The sequence below is a fragment of the Peromyscus leucopus genome, chromosome 2 (assembly GCF_004664715.2).
Source record: "Peromyscus leucopus breed LL Stock chromosome 2, UCI_PerLeu_2.1, whole genome shotgun sequence".
Lineage (NCBI taxonomy): Eukaryota > Metazoa > Chordata > Mammalia > Rodentia > Cricetidae > Peromyscus > Peromyscus leucopus.
In genome coordinates this window covers 26,827,982-26,849,155 of record NC_051064.1, presented here as the reverse complement: position 1 = coordinate 26,849,155, position 21,174 = coordinate 26,827,982, and the positions used below count along the sequence as shown (strand labels likewise).

At 41.8% G+C, this 21,174-nt stretch overlaps 1 protein-coding gene and 1 non-coding gene across 2 annotated transcripts; both read right to left on the bottom strand.

Annotated features, from left to right (window-relative positions):
- Nucleotides 1–7,412: 7,412 nt before the first annotated feature.
- Nucleotides 7,413–8,514, bottom strand: Rps20 (ribosomal protein S20). The gene is made up of 4 exons (XM_028894319.2): nt 8,385–8,514; nt 8,151–8,250; nt 7,881–7,954; nt 7,413–7,630 (listed from the first exon to the last, which is right to left on the bottom strand). Exons 1-4 carry the CDS (start codon nt 8,385–8,387, stop codon nt 7,448–7,450), a joined length of 360 nt encoding a protein of 119 aa, XP_028750152.1. The 5' UTR covers nt 8,388–8,514; the 3' UTR covers nt 7,413–7,447.
- On the bottom strand, nt 8,029–8,096 carry LOC114710234. Its single transcript, XR_003737032.1, has one exon. It is a non-coding gene; the product is annotated as a small nucleolar RNA U54 (small nucleolar RNA).
- Nucleotides 8,515–21,174: the final 12,660 nt, after the last annotated feature.

The window sequence follows — 21,174 nt, the reverse complement described above, 5'->3', positions numbered from 1 at the left end:
ATTGTCACCTCTGCTCTAAAGCAGATGCTGTACTGAGGGCATGCCTTTGCTTAGGCTGATTGGGAATACAGTTCAGTACAAACAGAATAAAGATTGATTTAAAAAAAAAAGATTAGCTTGTTCTTTGCTATTTCTTATTTCCCCTTATGTTTAAACTAACAATAAGAGACACTTTCATGTTTTCACAAAAATTTTACAGCTCATGGACCAATCATAATTTCCTCCAAATCATTTTGATGTTCTAAGTTTACATGGTCATTTTCTTTAGTTTAGTGGGTTAATAATGTAACTGCAAGGTATACAACTTCCAAATACTGGGAGAAAAAATAATTGAAAAGATGCATAAATGTATTTAATGATTTTCCAGATATAACAAGAAAAGCAGAGGAAACAAGAACAAAAATAGACATATAGGACCACATTAAAGTTGAATTTCAGGGAAATGACAATCAACAGAGTCCCTTCATAAACAAAAACTAAGTCAGTAACCTAGGCCTGGAGTTACTAATTTTATAGTTTATGATCTATAATCCCCAGTACTCCGAAGGCTGAGGCAGAAAGAGCAATAGTAGTTCAAGGCCAGCCTTGGCCATCTAGCAAGTTGAGACCAGTTTGGGCTACACAAAACACTGGCTCATTAAACAGAAACAAACAAGGGAAAACAAAACAAATTAACAGAAAACGAAATGAAAGAACCTACAGAGTGGGAGAAAATATTTGCAATGATATAGCTGGTAAGGAGTTAATATACACAAAGAACTCATAATTAAGTAGCAAAATTCAGAACATTACAACCACCACCAAAAAATGAGCCTGCGGCTGGGAAGATTGCTCAGTGGTTAAAAGCATTGTCTGTGAAAGCCTGAGGACCTGAGTTTAATACCCAAAACCTACATAAAAAGTCAGATACCATGGAACACATCTGTAATCCTAGTACTCCTATGGTGAGATGAGAAATGAAGAGAGAATTGCTTGGAAGCTCCAAGTCACCTAGCCTGGAGTATGCAGCACAGCCCCAGAAACAAGGGACCCCAACTCACCCAAGGAAAAGGTGGGGACTCCTGAAACTTGCCTTCTGACCCCTGCATGTATGGTGCATACAACACACTTTTTTTTTAAATGGGCAAAAGCTGAGTGTGATGTCCCATAGCTGCAACTTCACCATTCAGGAGGCAGAGGCAGAACCATAAGAGTGAGGACAGCCCACAAGATGCTTGGTGCCAGCTTTGAGCCAAGAACCTATTGCTAGACAGGTCATAGGCCCTAGGGGAGAATCGGCTACTATTTTTCTGCTAGATGGGCACAATATTAAACTACTCCTAATGACTTGTCATTATATTCATACATCAATGCATTTCTCAGTTCTCACCTGAGATGCTATTTGCAAAAGATGGTAATTAACAGAGACCCATGACTGTCCAAGGTACAGAGACCAAGAGACTGAAATGTTCAGCCCTAAAAGGAACATATATACTACACACACCCCTTAAGGCTCATAGATCATTGAGAAAGTGGGGGCTGAAGGAGTAGAAGAGCAAGATCCAGAGAAGGTGGATAACTACAAGGAAACAGTGTCTTCTGGACACAGCAGGGCAGCTGCATGTATGAACTTACAGCAGTTGCAAAAGCATGCACAAGACCTATACAAGCCCAAGCCAGGGTAAATCCCATCATGGAGATTAGAGTTGGGCACAAAAATCCCACTTCCAGCCATGGGTATGGACAAATGATGGCTGCTGGGAGAGGGAGAGACATTTTCTGTAAGAGTGCAGACCCACAGCCGGGCGGTGGTGGTGCATGCCTGTAATCCCAGCACTCAGGAGGCAGAGGCAGGTGGATCTTTGTGAGTTCGAGTCCAGCCTGGTCTACAGAGCGAGATCCAAGAAAGGTGCAAAGCTACAGAGAACCCGTCTCAGAAAAAAAAAAAAAAAAAAAAAGAGTGCAGACCCTGGTGAGTTCACTCCACACACTCTAATGGAAGAGCACATATGCAAGAATATTTGGGCAGCACAATTTGGTCTTAACAGGTTTAAATTAAAAAGGGCACAAAGTTGGATGGGTGGGGAAGGAACAGTGGATCTGGGAAGAATTTTGGGAGAGAGGTGATACCAAAACACATTGTACAAAACTCAAAGGAAAAACAAGTGAAGTTACTTTAGCTAACAGCTAATCTAGGCAAACTTGTACTATAGTAAGGCCCCATCACAAACAAATCAAAAAGGATGGAAATAGGATATGTAGAAAAAGAATCTGAACAGACCTTTCTCCAAAGAAGACAGATTAGACAACAAAGATGTGAAAAAATACCTAACTTCACTAATTACCAAAGGAATACAAATCAAATCATAGTAGGAGGTATAACCTGACATTCATTGGAACGCCAGGTATAAAACCAACAGCTGGGTGGTGGTGGTGGTAGTGGTGGTGATGCACACCTTTAATCCCAGCACTCAGGAGGCAGATCTGAGTTTGAGGTCAGCCTGGCCTACAGTTTGAGTACTAGAATAGACAGCCAGGGCTATACAGAGAAACCCTGTCTTGAAAAACCAAAAAACAAACAAAAATAACAAGTACTGGTGAGGATACAGAAAAGTTGGAATCCCTTGTGAGAATGTAAAATGCTACAATAGCTATGGGAAACAGCATTGGATTTCTCAAAAAAATAGAATCATACTTTCTAGCAATCTCATTTCTCATTGGACATACACCTTGAAGAATGGAAAGCTGAATCTCAACAATGTGTTTGTACATGCATGCTCACTGCAGCATCAGTCAACAAGAGGTGGGTACAATCAGACAGAGAGACTATCATGCATATATATAATGTAGTTTTCCAGTCAGGTATGATGGCACAAGCTTGTAATTCTAGAATTCCTGAGGCTGAGGCAGGAGGACTGCCACGAGTTTGAGGTCAGGCAGGATTAAACAGTAAAACTCTCCCTTAAACACTGAAAAGAAAGAAAAATTCCTGCCACGGTTCATGCCATGGATGGATCTCGATGCCATTACGTTAAATGAACAGGATAGTATGATTCTGATCATATGAGGTATCTTAAAATAATCAAACTCACCGAAATAGGAAATGAAATGGTAGGTGCCAAGGGCTAGGGGCTAGGGAAGAGGATTAGTGTTTAAAGGCTCAGAATTTCAGTTTTAAAAAGGGAAAAGTTCTGGTGATGTTACAGTATTAATATAATTACTACTGAAATTCTTAAAATAATTTTTCTCTATGATTTTATTGAGATAGTCATACAAATATACAATGAAATATAATCAGATGTAATCTCCATTTTCCAACTCCCTCATTTCTCTCCCAGCTTCATCTTTTTGTTTTCGATAAAGCCACTAAGCATGGGTACAGGGCCATCCATTAGAACAAGGTAAACCTTCCAGAGGAACTCTCAAGTAAGAGTGATTCTCCTTCCCTCAGCAGCTATCAACTGCCAATATCTCCTCAGTTCAGGATGGGGCCTGGACAGTACCTCCCCCTTCTACGCCCCAATTTTGGCTAGCGTGATCTTGGTAACAGCTTATCTTGCTGGCCAAAGGAATGGCCCAGTGGTTGGGAGGACTTGTTTCTTTCAAAGGACTGGGGTTCAATTGCCAACACTTTCTTAGAAACTTACAACTATTTCTAACTCCAATTCAAGGGATTCACCAACACTCTCTTCTGGCCTCTTTGAGTACCAGGCACACATGTGGTGCACTGACATTCAGGAAAAACTCTCCTAACCATAAAATTAAGTTATCCTTTAGCATACATATATGTATGTACATATGCTAAAATATTACAACTGGAATTGGATTTGAAATATTCTGAGGGGAGTGCGCAGTCATACATGAAATACAAGCAACACCATTGGCAATCCTTAAAGCTAAGCTCTAACTCACCATTGAGTGTGTTTGAAGCTTTCAATTATAAAAGAGTATTTTTAAAAATCAAGATAATGAAATTGAAAAATAAATCAACAGAAATGCTAGGCAAGACAGTTAAGAAAATTTCTCTGAATGTAAAATCAAAAGAACTAAAAGGACACACAGAAGAAGCAGGCCCTCCAGAAGGCCACATAACTAACAGGAGTCCCAGAAGAGAGATGTGGCAGATGGCAGAACTCCAACAGACCTTGTGTACATCAGAATGCCTTTGCACTCTCTCATGATGGTGGGAACATAAATGCAGTCATTTAAAGGCAACATTTTCATTATTTTACTGAAAATGAAAATTCCCATAATCTATGACTGAAACCTTTCTCAAAAATCTGAAAATTTTTCTCTTAAAATATCCCAGAAAAACGTTCATACATGAGCATTTAGTATATGCTTATGTTTTAAATGGCTATTTAAACTTTTTTTGCATTTACTTATTATTTGTGTATAGGTTAGGGAGTAACCTGTGGGAGTTTGTTTTCTTCCTGAAGATCCTGGGATTGAACTCAGGCTGTCATAACTGGCAACTAGTTGGCTTTACCGAGTTACCTTGCCAGTCCTAGAAGAAATTCTATCAGTTGAGTGCACACATTCACAGTGCATTCAAAATTCAGAAATTTGACTTCTAGTAGTACTTTCTTACAAATCCAGGTGGGAAGACACTATTACAAACATTTAATTGAAATTGTGCTTTTAATAGCAAACTCCTTGAAAATATCTAAAAGACTTAAGAGGAATGAGGCTAAATAAAGGTATTCATGCAACCTATTATTTATAGGAAAGAATGTGTTTAACTACATTTGCAGAGAAATAAGCTGCAGATACACACAAATAATATGAAATATTCAGCCAGAGGAAAAAATTAAGAAATCCAATTTGTAGTCATATAGATGAAACTAGAGGACAAAATATTAAATAAATGAGGCACAGAAAAATACTGCATGTTCTCATGTGCGGATGCTAGAGTTAATTCGTGTAAGTAGAAACAATAGGTCACCAGAGGCTAAGGGAAAGAATGGAAAAATATTGGATAAGCCGTCCAAAATAGTGACACTGGAGTAAGCTAAAGTCTTTAACAGCACACTAGGGTGACTTTCAGAATAACTTCTATTTTACAAAGTATGAGTGATTCACGGCATAAAGAAATGGTGCTAAGTAGATGCCATTTCAAACTACCCTGATTTCATCGTACATGCTTTCTACTCATATGGAATCACACTATGTTTACATACTATGTTTATATAAATTAAGTCTAAAGCCTAGCACGAGAGGCCTTGAGTTTTGATTCCCAAAAACAAAATGAGAATCTCTATAGTGATGAAAAAAATTACGTAATTTACAATTTTAGTAACACTATTGGGGGGGGGGTGTTTTTAAGTTAATGAAAAATAGTAACTACAAAATGTGAAGTGAAAATAACTTCCTTGTAAAACAAAATGAACAGGAATTTAACTTGATATGCTCCGAAAGTAAAACATGCTATTCCTAGGATGAAAATAAAGGTTCATTTCACTTAACTTCAAAAGATAAAACTTCACTTGTGCCCTTTTCTCCAGTTAGACCTGCCCCACCCCTTTTCCCCGAGGATGATCCAGTTAGAAACCTCGTAACTGGGATCTGAAATATAGTTCTCAAAGAATCCTTTCAAATAACTAATACCACTGGCTGCCTTGTTCTCTGGAAACCCATGCCCATAGCAAAGTGTCTCAGAATTTAAGTACCCATATAAGCATTTGAAGCAGATATTGTTAGTCACAAAAGAATTTAGTTTTAAGGCAATCTTCTAACTTTATCCAGCCTTCCAATCCAAGAATCTAAATTTGGAATTTGATTCTGCAGCCAAACTTTCCACTCAACATCCTCTTGCCTGTTTTACTTTACATCCACAAACCATACACATAAGGCCCCAGGGATGTCAGGTGCAGAAATCTGATACAATGAAGTGGCTTCAACTTCTTAGAAATTGCTAGGTCACATTTCTAAAAGGCAGTGTTCTGAATCAGGGCAAGTAAATTCTACCTTTAACTCATTCATACAAGATTCACATAACCATGATTCATGGCTATTAACTAGTTAGCCTTCCTTCTTAGATTCTCAAGGCTCTAAAAGTGGTTTTTTATCTTAGGAAGTATTTTGAAAACTTGAATTAAATTTAAAACTTTCCAAATTTTGTTTTTGGACTGGGTCTTACTATGCAGCCCTGGCTGAAACTTAATGTAGACTAGATTGGCTTCACTTTTGAGACCCACCTGCTTCTGCTGTGATTAAATGTTTGGATTGCCACCCAGCTTGTGCATTTAGTTTGTAAAGCATTAGTTTTGATCCATGCTCTTTACATACTAAATGAAAACAGGCCCAGCTTAAAATAAAACAAACCACAAAAACAAAAACCAAACAGTGGCACACATCTTTAATCCCAGCACTTAGGAGGCAGAGCCAGGTGGATCTCTTGAGTGGGAGGCCAGCCTGGTCTACAGAGAGAGATCCAGGACAGGCACCAAAACTACAAAGAAACCCTGTATTTAAAAAAAAAACAACCAAAAAACAAAAACCCACCACCAACTAAACCCAACCTCAACACTAGTAAACTAGTAGAACACTGGTAAAAGTTCAAAACTCAAAACCAGCTTCTGGATCTCTCTAGTCCTTACATAGCATGCTAACTCTCTTATCGTATTAAGACCTGCTGTGAAATCTATCTACGTTAACATTGTGAGTTCTAGAATGTTTTTTCAGTTAATCACATGACCAAGGGATTCAAGTTTTACATGGGATTAGGCGTTTCAGTAGGTCAAAAAATGGTATAAGCAGGCTTGAGTTCAAGGCACAAAAACCAAAAGTTGGGGCTAAGAGCGAGCCTTTGAGTGCTCCAAGTACTTTGACAGACTCTGCCACCCTGCCTTTTCTGGAAAAGCAGAAAAGTAACTGGAAAAGGCCTAATTTCACTTAGTACACAGTCTTTGGACATCTTTACATCAGTAACCTTCTCCAAGACTCAAAGTAAGCTAGGCTTAGTGCCTAAGCATGGCCTGGGATGTAGACACCATTTCAAATAACCCAGTCTAGCCAAGCATGGAAGCAAAGGCAGCCAGATGTATTTCTGTGTGTTGAGGCCAGCCTGGTCTACATTGAGACCCTGTCCCAAACAAAAAACCCCAGACTTAAGGGTCAAGTAATCACTCTCTGATATCAACCTAATTTAACCTTTAATATCGTTTAGTACTCTAGGACCTTCTCAGCACACCTCTAAGTAGTTTACAGCTGAATTGCTTTCTCAGCAGTTAAACCCTTGTTCTCTTGCTGAGGACTCAGGTTCAGTTTCCAGCACTTACATGGTGGGTCAAAATCGTCTATCTACAGTCCCAGGTAATCTGACACCCTCTTCTACTATCTGCTGGCATCGGGCACCCCTGCACACATATGAAACACTCAAAACATCAATAAAACTTTTAAAAAAACTGTTTTCTGAATAAAGGCCAACAAGATTTAACAAGTGATTAAGTCAATTTATTTAGCTGACTTAGGCATCCGCAATAGTGACTTCAACCTCCACTCCTGGCTCAATACTGATGGAAGTGATCTGTTTAACAATCTCGGAAGGACTGTGCAAGTCAATGAGTCGCTTGTGGATTCTCATTTGGAAACGATCCCACGTCTTGGAACCTTCACCACAAGGTGTTTTTCTTGTAGTGATTCTCAGTGTCTGCAATAAAACAAAACAAACTGTAGTGTACTTCTAAACCATTTCCCCCGGACACTAACAGGCTTCAGAGAGCAGCAACTCTCACAAGGCAGCAGCACCCTTGGAGTGCTCACCTCCAATCACCATCAGGCACCTAGTACGTGCTAAATGGTACCAATTTCCGTTTCTTCCTGTAAGACTTCCTCTGGCAACCAAACCCCGAAACACCAACGCCACCTGTTTCATACCACTGTAAGGTTCCCTCACGTACCTTGGTAGGCATGCGCACGGGTCCTTTCACCTTCAGGTTCTTTTCCTTCGCGCCCCTGATCAAGTCGGCACACACTGCAGATAAACAAACACGGTGGCTCAGTTAACTCAAAATGACCGCTGCCGCCGCCGCCGCCGGGACGCTGGCCTGTCGGCTCAGAATAGCGTATAAGCAGCATCACCGCACGTCAACACAGCAAGGGTCTCCTCACGGCCGACCGCCCCAGCCAGGGTGCCAAGCACACGGCGGCGCCCGCGCCGCCCTACTGACCCTTCTCCAGCGACTTCACGTTGCGGCTGGTGAGCGTGATCCGGATCCGGTGAATCGCCACCTCGGGCTCCACGGGCGTCTTCCCGGTGTCTTTAAAGGCCTGTTAGCAGGCAAACAAACAGCGGAGCGTGAGCCGCGGCCCGCGCACGACACAGACGCCACCGGGACCCCCCGGGCCGCGGCGCCGGGACCGCCAGCCCCGCAGCCGCCCCAGGCCGCGCGCCCCCCGCTCACCATGGCTGCGGCGCGGCTTCCTGACCGACTTGTTCCTCAGCAGGAGCGAACAGCGGTGAGTCAGGACGGGAGCAGGCCGGACGAGGCTCCGCCGCACGCAGCACCACGCCTCGGAAAGGAGCGCGCCGCCGCCGCCTCGCGCTTATATAGCACGCTCGCATCCGGGGCCCTCGCGCCCCGGAACAGGAACCTCCGCACCCGCGGAGAGGCGGCGGCGGCGGGAGGCGGGGCTGCAGGGCCACCGAGAGGGCGGGAAAAGTGCGGGCGCGCGCGCCCCCCGCCGGCTGGGCGGAGCCGCTGTCCTAACCCGGAGCATGCGGGAGGCTGGGGCCCGGGAAACTCCTGTCCCCGCTCGGTGCCGAGTCCTCCGCCTCCCGTGCACACCCGATCGACGTACTTTTGCCTCACAAGTGAACGGCTTTTCTGGGTTTCACTGGCCCGGGCCTTGGGGAAGGAAGAGCGACTCCGACAAGCCAGGTGTTTGAATGTATTTACTTGGTGCTGGAGATAGAAACCAGACTCAAACCACGAGCCTGACACTCCGAGCTCGAGCCTGTGTGTCCTCGGTGGAAGGAGAGACGGGATTCCGGGAGGTTGTCATCTCACTTCCAATCGAGATCTGTAGCACCTACCCCACGCCCACCCCCCATTAATAACTAAAATCACATTTTAAAAATTATTCGGGAACTTTTTCAGAGCTGAAATACCCTTTTGTGATATTTGCGCTTTGGGCTTCCCAGAACAGTGGAAATGTCTATCTGCCGGGAAAGCCACGAGTTTAGCGTCAGTTAGGAGAAGGCGAACTCCAGTCCCAGGGCTCTGTCGGGCCACACGGCATTGGACCTGCAGCTCGGCCTGGGACCGTGTGCCCAGTTTTTAACACATTCTCTCCTCTATGCTGCGATGAAGCCATGTGTATTGGCTAAGACTTCCGAGGACTCCTTAGAACGGAGCATCTGTTCATAATAAAATCCGTGTCCAAATACAGCGGAAGGAAAGCCAAACGAGGTCAAACGCCCTGAGAAGCAGAAGGTGCAGGTTCGTCTCCCCCTCCAAACTTCCCCTCCCACCAAGGATAAGGGCGTGGTCAAACAATGTAAACAAGGAGGTGGATTTAGGATGAGACAGGAGAAAATAACATTAATCTGCAGGTGAAAGTTATTTGCTCAGACCTGCAGACTGGTGAGGGACTGAGCACTGATCCCCTCCAACCTTTTAAAGACATTCTCTTTTGACCTTTGGGAGAGAACGATACTTGCATTGGCTATATCAGCATTGGCTCACTTGCTTGGTGATAATTCAAAACTGGCCTTCTGACTTACAATGCACAGGTTGTTTTGCTATCATTGAACAATTAAGGAAAGTGTTAAAATTAGATTTTTCAAGTTCAATTATTTTTAAATAGATTCCATTGACTGCAAATACTCTACTAGTAAATTTCACAGCAGAAAAAACCTGGACTCTGTATTCTTTTTTTTTTTTTTTCTTGCTTATTTGCTTTGCTTTTTTGAGAGAGGGTCGTACTAAGTAGTCTTGTCTGGCCTGGAATTTACAGAGATCTACTTGACTCTGCTTCCGGAGTACTGGATTTAAAGGTATTGGCCACCACCCCAGCTAAAACCTGCATTCTTATTTTAATAGCTGTGACCTCAATGAAACTTTAAATCTGTTTGATGCATTTATAAGGTTATCTGCAACAAATAGACAAATGCATAAGAGCCTAGCTTCCTGAGATGTGATCTGTATTTGTATCAAGAGTAGTGTCTTCAGAGACCTGTACAGCAGTCCTCCAAGGTTGTCCAGAAACTCAACAGAGTGCTTAAGAAGTACAATTATAAACTTTTTAGTAGCCCACGCTGGTTTCAAACTTAAAATCCTCCTACCCAGTGCTACAGGATAACAGGAATGTGCCACCACTCCCAGCTAGAATTATTTTCAAAAACAAAGCGTAGACTTCCCTGACACCATAAACACTTGAGAAAATGGTGACATGTTAACTTATTGAACAAGAAGAAAAGGAGTTTTTAGATGGTGTCAGTGGCATTGGTCTGTAATCCCAGTATTGAGGAGCCATAGGCAGGAGGATCTCAAGTTCAAGACCAGCCTGGACTACAGAGTAAGAACCCATCTCAAAAATCCAAGGGCTAGCTGTGTGGTGGTGGTGCACACCTTTAATCCCAGCATTTGAGAGGTAGAGGCAGGCGGATCTCTGTAAGATCCAGGTCAACCTGGTCTACAAAGAGGATGCCAGGACTGTTACACAGAGAAACCCTGTCTTTAAAAAAAAAAGAAACAAAAACCAGGCGGTGGTGGCGCACGCCTTTAATCCCAGCACTTGGGAGGCAGAGGCAGGCGGATCTCTGTGAGTTCGAGGCCAACCTGGGCTACAGAGTGAGTTCCAGGAAAGGCGCAAAGCTACACAGAGAAACCCTGTCTTGAAAAACCAAAAAAAAAAAAAAAAAGCACTAAAAAAAAGGAGGAGGAATAATAATAATAATTAATAAGAAGAAGATGAGGAACAAACAAAAAACAAACAAACAAAAAAGCGGGCTGGGGATGTGGCTGCGCAGTTAAGAGCACTTGCTGCTCTTCAGAGGACTCAAGTTTGGAAGGCTCTTAATTGCCTGTAACTCCAGCTCCAGGGGGTCCATTGCCCTCTTTTGGCCTCTGGATACCCGCACACAAGTGACATTCACTAACAGACACATGTCCATAAATAAAAATAAATATGTTTAAAGTCAGTATCTCAAAGAGATACCTTCTCATATCCATTGCAGTATCATTTACAATAATTAAGGTATGGAAACAATCTAAGTATCAACAGGTGAGTGAATAAAGAAACGGATGTGCATACACAATGGAATATCGCCTGCCCTGAAAAAAAGGAAATCATGATGTATATCAGGGAGCCTGTTGGCATTGTATTAAGTAGAGTCAGGAAGACAAATAGTGTGTGCCCTCACTGATATGTGGCAACCAAAAAGTCTAACTCATAAAGGCTAAGAGGGAAAATGTGGTTGCCAGGGTCAGGGTGGGATGGCAAAGTTTCGAGAGATGTTCAGTAAAAACCATTGTTTAAAATTTTTTTGCTTTTCATTTCAAACTTCTTGTTGTGTTTTTCTCTTCAAAATTAGTGATTATAGTGCCACACAAATTTCCACGCAAAAGGTAATTTTCTACGTTTGTGTGTAAGGTAGCCATTGAATAAAAAGTATGAATCAACAATAAGTAAAATATGCTGGGCGGTGGTGGCACACACCTTTAATCCCAGCACTGGGAGGCAGAGCCAGGCGGATCTTTTGAGTTCAAGGCCAGCCTAGTCTACAGAGTGAGATCCAGGACAGGCTCCAAAACTACACAGAGAAACACCGTCTCAAAACAAACAAACAAACAAACAAACAAAAAAAGTAAAATGCTAAAGGGAAACACACATTTTCATCATTCCAAGATAAGCAATTTATACCTTTAGGTATATATATATACCTTTTTTAAAATATGGCTTATATCCTATGTACAATATGATTCAAAGAACATTATGATAGGTATATTTCTGTTTCATTCCCTTTTATTAAAATAATTGCTATAATAATTATTAAAGTGTATGGTGTGTGTGTGGTGTGTATGTGTGTATAGGTATGTATGTGTGTGTATGTGTGTAGGGGTATGTGTGTAGGGGTATGTGTGTGTAGGGGTGTGTGTGTGTGTGTAGGGGTGTGTGTGTGTGTGTAGGGGTGTGTGTGTATGTAGGGGTGTGTGTGTGTGTAGGGGTGTGTGTGTGTGTGTGTGTGTGTGTGTGTGTGTGTGTGTGTGTGTAGGCCGGAGAACAACTAGTTCTCTTCATTCCACCTTTACTTTTGGTTGCGAGCCCATCGTTTAATGGCTAAGTCGTTTCTCTGACCCTCATTCCACCTTTATTGTTTAGTTCCAGGGCTTGAACTTGGGTCATCAGGCTTGCAGTGTCCCACAGCAAGCACCTTTCCCTGCTGGGCCATCTTTGCTGGGTCCTTTTCATCTCCTTTAATGACAACTGTGACAAAGTCTCTAGAGAAACAGTGTCTGTTTTGAAGTCTGATTTACTGGCCCCAACTTCACCGAGGAGTCAGTCAGTGGAGAAATGCAAGGTTGCAGATGGGAGTCACCTGCACCTGGGGCTCACTTTAGGCTATTTGGTGCCAATCTACGTCTCCTCTAGCAGTTGTGTGACTATTAGTTAAAACTTTCGGAATGTATTATTTACCTGACTACTGACCTCTACTACCTCTCCATCTACAAGTTAGAAGGCAGCATCAGAAACCTCCACAGCAGGCTTCTCCCTCTATTGCTTCTGCTGTAGTTGGCCATTTAATGTTCCCATCGATGTGCCTGGTCAATCCATCGATTTAGGGCTTTTTTCTTTTGTTCTGTGATTCTAAAACTTCATGTAATCTCTCTAAAGTGGGACCTGAATTCTGTGTTCCTGTGCTATGATCACTGCTGTCTGGTTTGGGAGAAGTGCTCTCTCATTCCCTTTGGAGCAAGAGCTGTGTTTTGCATGAATACTACATATCATGAATTGTGTGGAGGATTCTTTCATAGTTTTTAGACATGGGTTTGTCCCCCCCCCCCTCCTTTCTTCTGATAAACAATTCCAGCAGGTGCATGACTGTCTATTAGGCCTCTTAATGTCAGTAGTTATATGTGAAACTGGGCTGGGGGCTGTCTGTGTATTGCATTAGTCATATCTCTGCCCTTTACCTGCCTCCCCCTTACCAACAATAATCCATCCCCTCCAACTGTCACACCAAACACACATAGATCCAGATACTGCCCAGTGTTTTCTCTGAGGCATAGTCAGGACCCTTCCTCACCACCATTGGGAGCACTGTTACAGATAAATCATTATCTCATCCTTAACACTTTAGGTCAATTTTTCATTATTTGAGAAAGTTGTACCTAAATACATACTTCCTTCAACAGTAAGAATTTTAGGTGTGGACAAGCTGAATTAAATATCCATTTCATTTTAACTTATAAAATAGTCTTGAGACAATTAGAAAATGTTTTCAATAGCTCTCCTTAGCCTTTTTAAACAGTTTTTTCCCCTTTGAAAAAGCTTATGAAGACTGGCACACTATTCTCGTGGGTCTGTGAACTGCCACCTACTGGCCTTTTGCCTCAATGACAGTATCGTTCCTACTTCCATAATGAAATTTGGGGCCATTGAAAATGACTTAATTCATGGAACACGTGTATATATTTGTGAATAGAATAATGAAGCTAAATGATCAAATTAGTATTGGAGAGACTGTGTAAATGATATCTTCTTTGTGAAATTTTGGATTTAAATTTTTAAACTTTGTCAGTCTGAAAATTAAAGGTAAAACCTAGGAAGAGTTTAAAACCTCTGTGACTGCCCGGGTTGTATTGGTCAGGGAGCTGACAATTCCTCATGGGTACCTAAGACTGCAGGTGGGGATGCAAAATGGTACTCAGCAGGCCCCAGCAGCATCCCTCTTCAAAGTCCTCCGTTCATTTGATCTGTATGTCAATAGTAGGGGATGCTCTACTTCAGAAGAAGCTAAAGCCAGATGAGCGGCTCAGGGCCAGGAGAAGTCTGAGTAGGTGAGTGTTCAGTGCCATCAGCAGCAGGTCTGAGATATAAAGCCCTACTATTTCAATCACAGGAGCTGATAGGCTTCCTGTGGTTCCCTTGGAAAGGTCACAGACTTACCTGGGGATGGGAACTGAGGCCCGGTGGATGATTTTTCAGACTCTTCCCACCCCATTCATGCTGAACAACAGTCCCAGGCACTGTACCAACTCCACTCCCTCAGCTGTCCCTGTAACCGGACCAGCTTGCTGCAATGATCACCGCTATCTCCAGAAGGATTTGACATGGTGGCTGTTTCATAAGCAAACATAAAAGTTTTTTCTTTTTTCTTTTTTTGACAGGAAAAACCTAACTCAAGAAGTCAATGTCAAGCTGCAAAGGAGGCTGGCCATTTTAATTGCCTCACCAAGAGAATAGCAAATGTCTAACCAGAAGACAAGTGGGGGGGGGGGGAAGAAAAGAAAAAAGGAAGCAAGAAGGACCAGCCATGTGGAATGTTTTCATCCAGAGAAATTTTCTCCCCCCAAAGATACATTTCTGTGGAAGAGGAAAACTTGCTGTGTTAGAGAGAGATGCTCAGTGAAGCCTTATGCAGTGAGGGTGGGCAGTGGATGGAGATGGGGTCCAAGAAAAGGCAGGAACTGGGCAATGTTGTACCTTGTAAAGTAACTGGGGTTTTATTTTAAGCACAGTGGGAAGCTGCTTGTATTCTTTTCTTGGGGGTTACTGTAAAAACATATCACAAACTTGGTTGGCTGAAACAAAGCAAGCTCCACCCCCCCACCCCCACCCCCCCGCATGGTTCTAGAAGCCAAACATACCATACCATATCATGGTGTTGGCAGGATAGGATCCTTCTGAAGAAGGATCTGCTCCATACCTTACCCAGCCTCTGCTGACTGCTGGCCCTCTCTCCCCTGGCCCAGTGGGCTCACCACTCTGTTCTCTGCTTCATCTCCACATCCCTCGTGTTGCGTGTCAAATCTCCACCTCGGTTGTAAGGATAGCAGCCACTGGCTTTCAGACCTACCTTAAATCTAGAGGAATCTTCATCCTTAGGTCCTCAACTCAGTTACATCTTCAAAGACACCAGTCCAATTAGTCTCAGGTCCTGGTGTCAAGGCTTGCACATTCCATTTTAGAGACACTGTGAAGGATCTTTTTATTCATGGGGGTTGTGGGGGTGGGAAGATATGATATATGATTTGAAGAGATGGATCTAGGGACAGTGAGAAGCAGTTAGAGGCTAGTGGAGGATTAAGACAAGGTGTGAGCTTTGTGAAGTACAGAGAAGTAGCCTTGAAGAGAAAGCCCAGGGATTCCTGGAAGCATAGTTTGGAAGGAGGCTCGGTGACTTCCCTGGCTGTTGCACAGACAGTGAGGGAAAGGAGAGCATCAGGAGTGAGCCTGGCAATTTACTGCGAGACACAGACAGAGGAGGATCGATTAGAGGTGGAACCCAAGCTTCTGTGGTAAACACATTTTTTTCTGAGGAATTCTGTCAAAGCTGTGTGCACTGTGGCTCCTGGGGCCACAGCAAAGCGGGAGAGAGGGCAGTGACACTACCACCGCCTGCATTGTCACACGTTATTGTGTTTTGCTTTTCATTTTTAAAATACCCCCTTTATTTTAAAAAATTGTATAGGCTTTATTATTAAAAAATAATTTATGGGCTGGAGAGATGGCTCAGAGGTTAAGAGCACTAACTGCTCTTCCAGAGATCCCGAGTTCAACTCCCAGCAACCACATGGTGGCTCACAACCATCTATAATGAGATCTGGCGCCCTCTTCTGGTGTGCATACATACAAACAGAACACTGTATACATAGTAAATAAATAAATTAAAAAAAAAAATTTACAAAAAAAACCTGAAAATGTTACACAGCAAAATTAACCAGACCCAAAGTCTATACAACTTAATGAACTTCTATACAGTTAGAATAGGCATTTGAATGAAGAAGTGGAGCTTCACATTAAATTCTACACTTTCAGTATCACATATGTTATGTGCTTATCACCACCCAAACCAGAAAATAGATGTCAGAGTTAGAACTAGAAAAAACAATTAGCTTTATATCCTCTTGTTGTAGCTCGTGTTTATTACCTATGTTCAGTCCTTGCTTATATTTAGCCCTTTTGTCTTCTTGGTGTTATACTGTACCCACATGTACATTATTTACATATGTACATATATTATTGGCTAGATTCCTCACTGAGAGAGGCCATGTGTTTTTTAGAAGAAAACCCAGGAGATGCCCTGCAAGATATTGGGGTCAGCAAGAACTTTTAAAGTAGAACACCAACAGCACAGGAGTCACCCCAAATATCAGCAGACAGAACTACACGACAATAACAATGTTCTGTTCAGAAAAGGAAACAATCAGCAGAGTTAACACACAGCCCTCAGAACTAGGGGAAGTCTTTACAGCCACGCTGCAGACAAGGGGCTAATAGAGAACGGACAAGGACTTAAGGAAGTTAAATGTCATGGAAATAAAAGTGCCAATCAACAAATGGGCAAATGAGCTGGATACACAGTTGAAAAAATGAAAGGGGGAAAGAGAGAGAGAGAGAGAGAGAGAGAGAGAGAGAGAGAGAGAGAGAGAGAGAGAATGAAAGCGGGGACCAATAACTATTCCAAAAAATGTTCAATATCCCTAAACATTGAGGAAATGCAAATTAAAGCTACCTCACCCCAGTCAGAATTGCTATCCTCAAGAAACCTAACAGGAAATGTTGGAGAGGACATGGCTAGATAAGAACTGCTGTTCACTGTTGGTGAGGGGTGCAAATTAATAGTCATTGTGAAACTCAGCTTGGAGATTTCTCAAAAAAATTAAAAATAGAATTACCACATGACTCCCTATTTCAGTCCTAGGCACACAGCTAGATATACCAAACTATAGAGATATTTCCATCCTGAGTTTATTGCTACTTTATTCACTATTGCAAAGAATTGGATCAATTCTGTTAATCAATAGATGAATGGATAATGAATTATTGTGGTGTGAATGAACATGGCCCTCACAGGCTCATAGGAAGCAGCACTCTTAGGAGGCGTGGCCTTGTGGAGGAAGTGTGGGGGTGGGCTTTGAGGTTTTAAATGCCCAATCCAGGCCCAGTGTTGCTCTCTCTTCCTGCTGCCTGCTGATCTGGATGTAGAACTCTCAGCTTCTCTCCAGCACCATGTCTGACTGTGTGCCACTATGCTTTCCACCATGCGGACAATGAACTAAATCTCTGAATCTGTAAGTAAGCCTCAATTAAATACTTTCCTTTTTAAGAGTTACCATGGTCATGGTATCTCTTCACAGCAATAGAAACTCTAACTATGACAAACACATGTATACTACTCAGCTCCTAACTAAGACAAATATATATATATACTACTCAGTTCCTAAGACAAATATAGATCTACTACTCAGCTCTAAAGAAATTATTTATTTTGTATCCTGCAACTGTACTGTAGTGTTTATCAGGCCTGTGGGTTTTCTAGAGGATTCAATGGATCTTCTGTGTGGAGAATCACGTCATTTGCAGATAGGAATTGTCTGACTTCTTCCTTTCCTGTCGTTAGCCCTTTTATGTCATTCTTTTGGCTCATCACTACAGCTAAGACTTTGAGCACTATGTCAAATAACAGGGGAGAGAGGACATCTGTGTTTTGTTCCTGATTTTAGGGGGAATGCTCTCAGTTTGTCTCCATTTAATAACGTTGGCTATAGGTTTATTGTGCATAGTCTTTATTATTTTGAGGTATGTTTCATCTATTCTTAGCATCTCTAGAACTTTTGTCATATGAGCATGTTGAACTTTGTCAAATGCCTTTCAGCATCAATTGAAATAATTATGTGGTTTCTGTGAGTTTGTTTACATGGTATATTGCACTTATTGATTAACAGATGTTGAACCAACCTTGTCTTTCCGGGATAAAGCTTACTTGATTGTAATGTATAATTTCCTTAATGTGTTCCTGCATTTGGTTTTCACATATTTTGTTAAGAGTTTTGCATCTGTGTTCATCAAGAGATTGGTCTGTAGCTTTTTTATTGTATCTTTACCTGTTGTAACACAATGACATTGGCTGTAGCTAAAGTTTTCTCTGGTCCTGCCCAGCCCCACAGACCCCGCAGCCGCTTATAAAATAATCACTCAGAAGTTTATATTAATTAAAACTGCTCAGCCATTAGTTCAGGCCTACCAGTGACTAGCTCTTACATTTAAACTCAGCCCATTTCCGTGGCTTTACCTGTGTGCTGTTACATGCTGCTCCCTGGATAGCAGGCTGGCATCTACCGACTCAGCCTTCCTGTTCCCAGAATTCTCCTTGTCTATTTACCCCACCTATACTTGCTGCCTGGTGACTGGCCAATCAACCTTTTGTTTATCAACCAATCAGAGCAACACATTCACAGCAAACAGAACATCCCACAGCAATTGGCTTCATAGATTAAATTTGATTGTGCTCCTTCCTTTTCTGTTTTATGGAACAAGTCAAAAAGCACTGCATTTCAATCTTGTTTATATGATTACTGAGTTTGGGGCACACCTTTCAATGCTATACCCAAGGTGAGTAGCTCCCAAGCCTGGTATTTCCTAGCTTTGATGACACATGTGTGAGAAGCAGCTATAATGTAGCAGAGGGGACACTGGGCAGGGAGAGAGGATATGCAGTAGCCCAGGCTCTCTCATTTACCACATATGCTGGCTCACAAGAGCCGCCTTCTGCATCCCTCTGCATTCCCCTCTGTGAAAGAAGATGTGCAACTGGATGAGCTTCTCACCTCTGTATGAACCCATAGACCCAAGGATGTCTCTCTCACCAACTACCGCTGTCCTTGAAAGGTGGCTTCTGCCTTTCTTGTCCCTCCTTCTGGTTTCATAACACCAAAGGAGTCCCATAATCCATATACAAGGAGGCTTGGAGTAGCAGTAGTAATGGGTTTCATGGCCTTCCACCTAGGGTGACCATTCTTTCTATTTGACCAAGCAGATTTAGCTTATGAACAAGCTCTTTTTGTTTGTTTGTTTCTTGTTATTTGTTGAGATAGGGTTTCTCTGCGTAGCCCTGGCTGTCCTGGAACTCACTGTAGAACAGGGTGGCCTTGAACTCTATGGTCCACCTGCCTCTGCCTCCCAAATGCTTGGACTAAAGTGTGCGCCACCACCTCCGCCACCACTCGGGTTTTTTGTTGTTTTTTTTTATTTTAAATTTTATATGTATGTTAATATGTATGTGCCTGTGGAGGCCAGAAGAGGGCATCAGATTCCCTGGAACTGGAGTAACAGGTTGTCATGAATGGACATGTGGGGGGCAGGGAATTTAACCTTGGCAAAAGCAGTCCGTGCTCTTAAGTGCTGAGTCATCTCTCCAGCCCACAAGCTCTTATAGTTAAGGCCAAGTCTTACTTAAGAATGCACAAGCTTCAGTTTTAATTCTCTACCACAAATATAACCAGTGGTTCCAGCAGGGAAGGTTTGGAATTGAGTATCATTAACATTTGCTTATTGTTTACATTGTTTATTGTTAATGTTTAACATTGTTTATTGATGTATATTGATGTATATTGATGTTTATTGTGCATGTCATGGTGGCACATATGTGGAGGTCAGAGGACGCCCTGCAATTGGGTCTCTCCTTCTATCCTTTGAGTTCAGGAATTGAACTCAGGTCATCTGGCCTGGCTGCAAGCACCTTCAGCCACTGAGCCATTAACTGAGTATCATTTTAGAGTTTTAAACTGAACTGGACTGATCTTTGATAAACTAAAGTTAACAGAAACAATAGAATCTTCTCTAGATTTTAATTAAAGGATAGGAGAAGAGAGTCTGACAAATTGTAGCTGAAATAAATAGTTGTAACAGATTAGACTTTTTCATAATTACATTCCACTGAGCCAATACTTACCAAGAAACTGCTAAGACTAACTTCTCCACTCCTGATAATTACTCATGGTTTCTTCTAATAATTGTATGATTTTAGTTCTAGGCAAATTAAAATGTTTATTAAATGATCTTCAACAACTAAACAGATGTTCATAAGACTTTTCTTTCTTGGTCATTAATGTGGTAAATGACAATAGATTTAATAATAGATTTCTTAGTTTTGAGACATTTGCGCATCCTGAAATGAATATATTTTCAGTGGAATGTTATAAACACAATTTTTAAAAAGGTGTATAGGTTTGAAAATTTCCTCATGTGCCCAGCGTTTATATATGGTATATTTATGTGTGCCTTAAAGATTTGGCAGAATGTATGGTTTTTTTTTTTTGTTTTTTTTGTTTTTGGTTTTTTGAGACAGGGTTTCTCTGTGTAGCTTTGTGCCGTTCCTGGAACTCAGTCTGTAGACCAGGCTGGCCTCGAATTCACAGAGATCCGCCTGCCTCTGCCTCCGGAGTGCTGGGATTAAAGCCGGCGCCGCCACCACCGCCCGGCCAGAATATATGTTTTATTGAGAGGTAACCATATATTTTCTTAATTTATTCTGTGGTAATTGATGTCCTGAGATTGATTTTTCTCTGGTCAGTTTAGATAATTGAAAAATTTCTAGAACAGCAATTCTTGAAGGTTTTAGTCTTAGAAACTCTGCACATTTAAAGGCTGTGAAGGACAAAGAGCTTTGATTTATGTGAGCTACCAATAATGACATTTGCCATGTTAAAAATTAAATAGAAGCATTCAAAAAATAACTTATTTTAAAATAAGAAATCCACTAACTACTAATATATTAGTAAGAATACCTTCCATGAAAAAACTTTAAAATTCCCTCCATGACAAAACTAGTGGGGGGTGGCCTTGTCTTTATGCTTTTGCAGATCTCTTCAGTGTAGGACTTAACGAAAGAGCCTGGTTTTCCTGCCTGGCTCTGCACTCAGTGTCATGGTAGTTTACTTTGGCTGAAATAAGCTTTATGCAGAAAGTTTGTGTGAGCATGGATATATACTTGGAAAAGGGAGGAAGATATAATAACCTATTTAGAAAGCGATGGATATTCTTCACTTAAACTGCATTCAAACTGTGCGTGTGTTACTGTGAGAATCTGGAAGTTTGTGTTCATGTAATCCACCAGAATCTCTTGCATTTCAATCATCAAGTAAATCTCATGCATTTTAGTCATTAAGTAAATAGTGAATCACCGAATTACAGATTTAAATGTTGATATATTTCATGGCATCACATTTAAAAATCACATTTTAT

Excerpts from the sequence above, each read along its gene's own strand:
- Rps20 (XM_028894319.2), bottom strand. Across the intron at positions 7,955-8,150 it reads CGTGAAGTCGCTGGAGAAGG|TGTGTGCCGACTTGATCAGG; the intron begins GTCAGTAGGGCG and ends GTTTATCTGCAG. Across the intron at positions 7,631-7,880 it reads CCGTGCGCATGCCTACCAAG|ACACTGAGAATCACTACAAG; the intron begins GTACGTGAGGGA and ends GTTTTATTGCAG.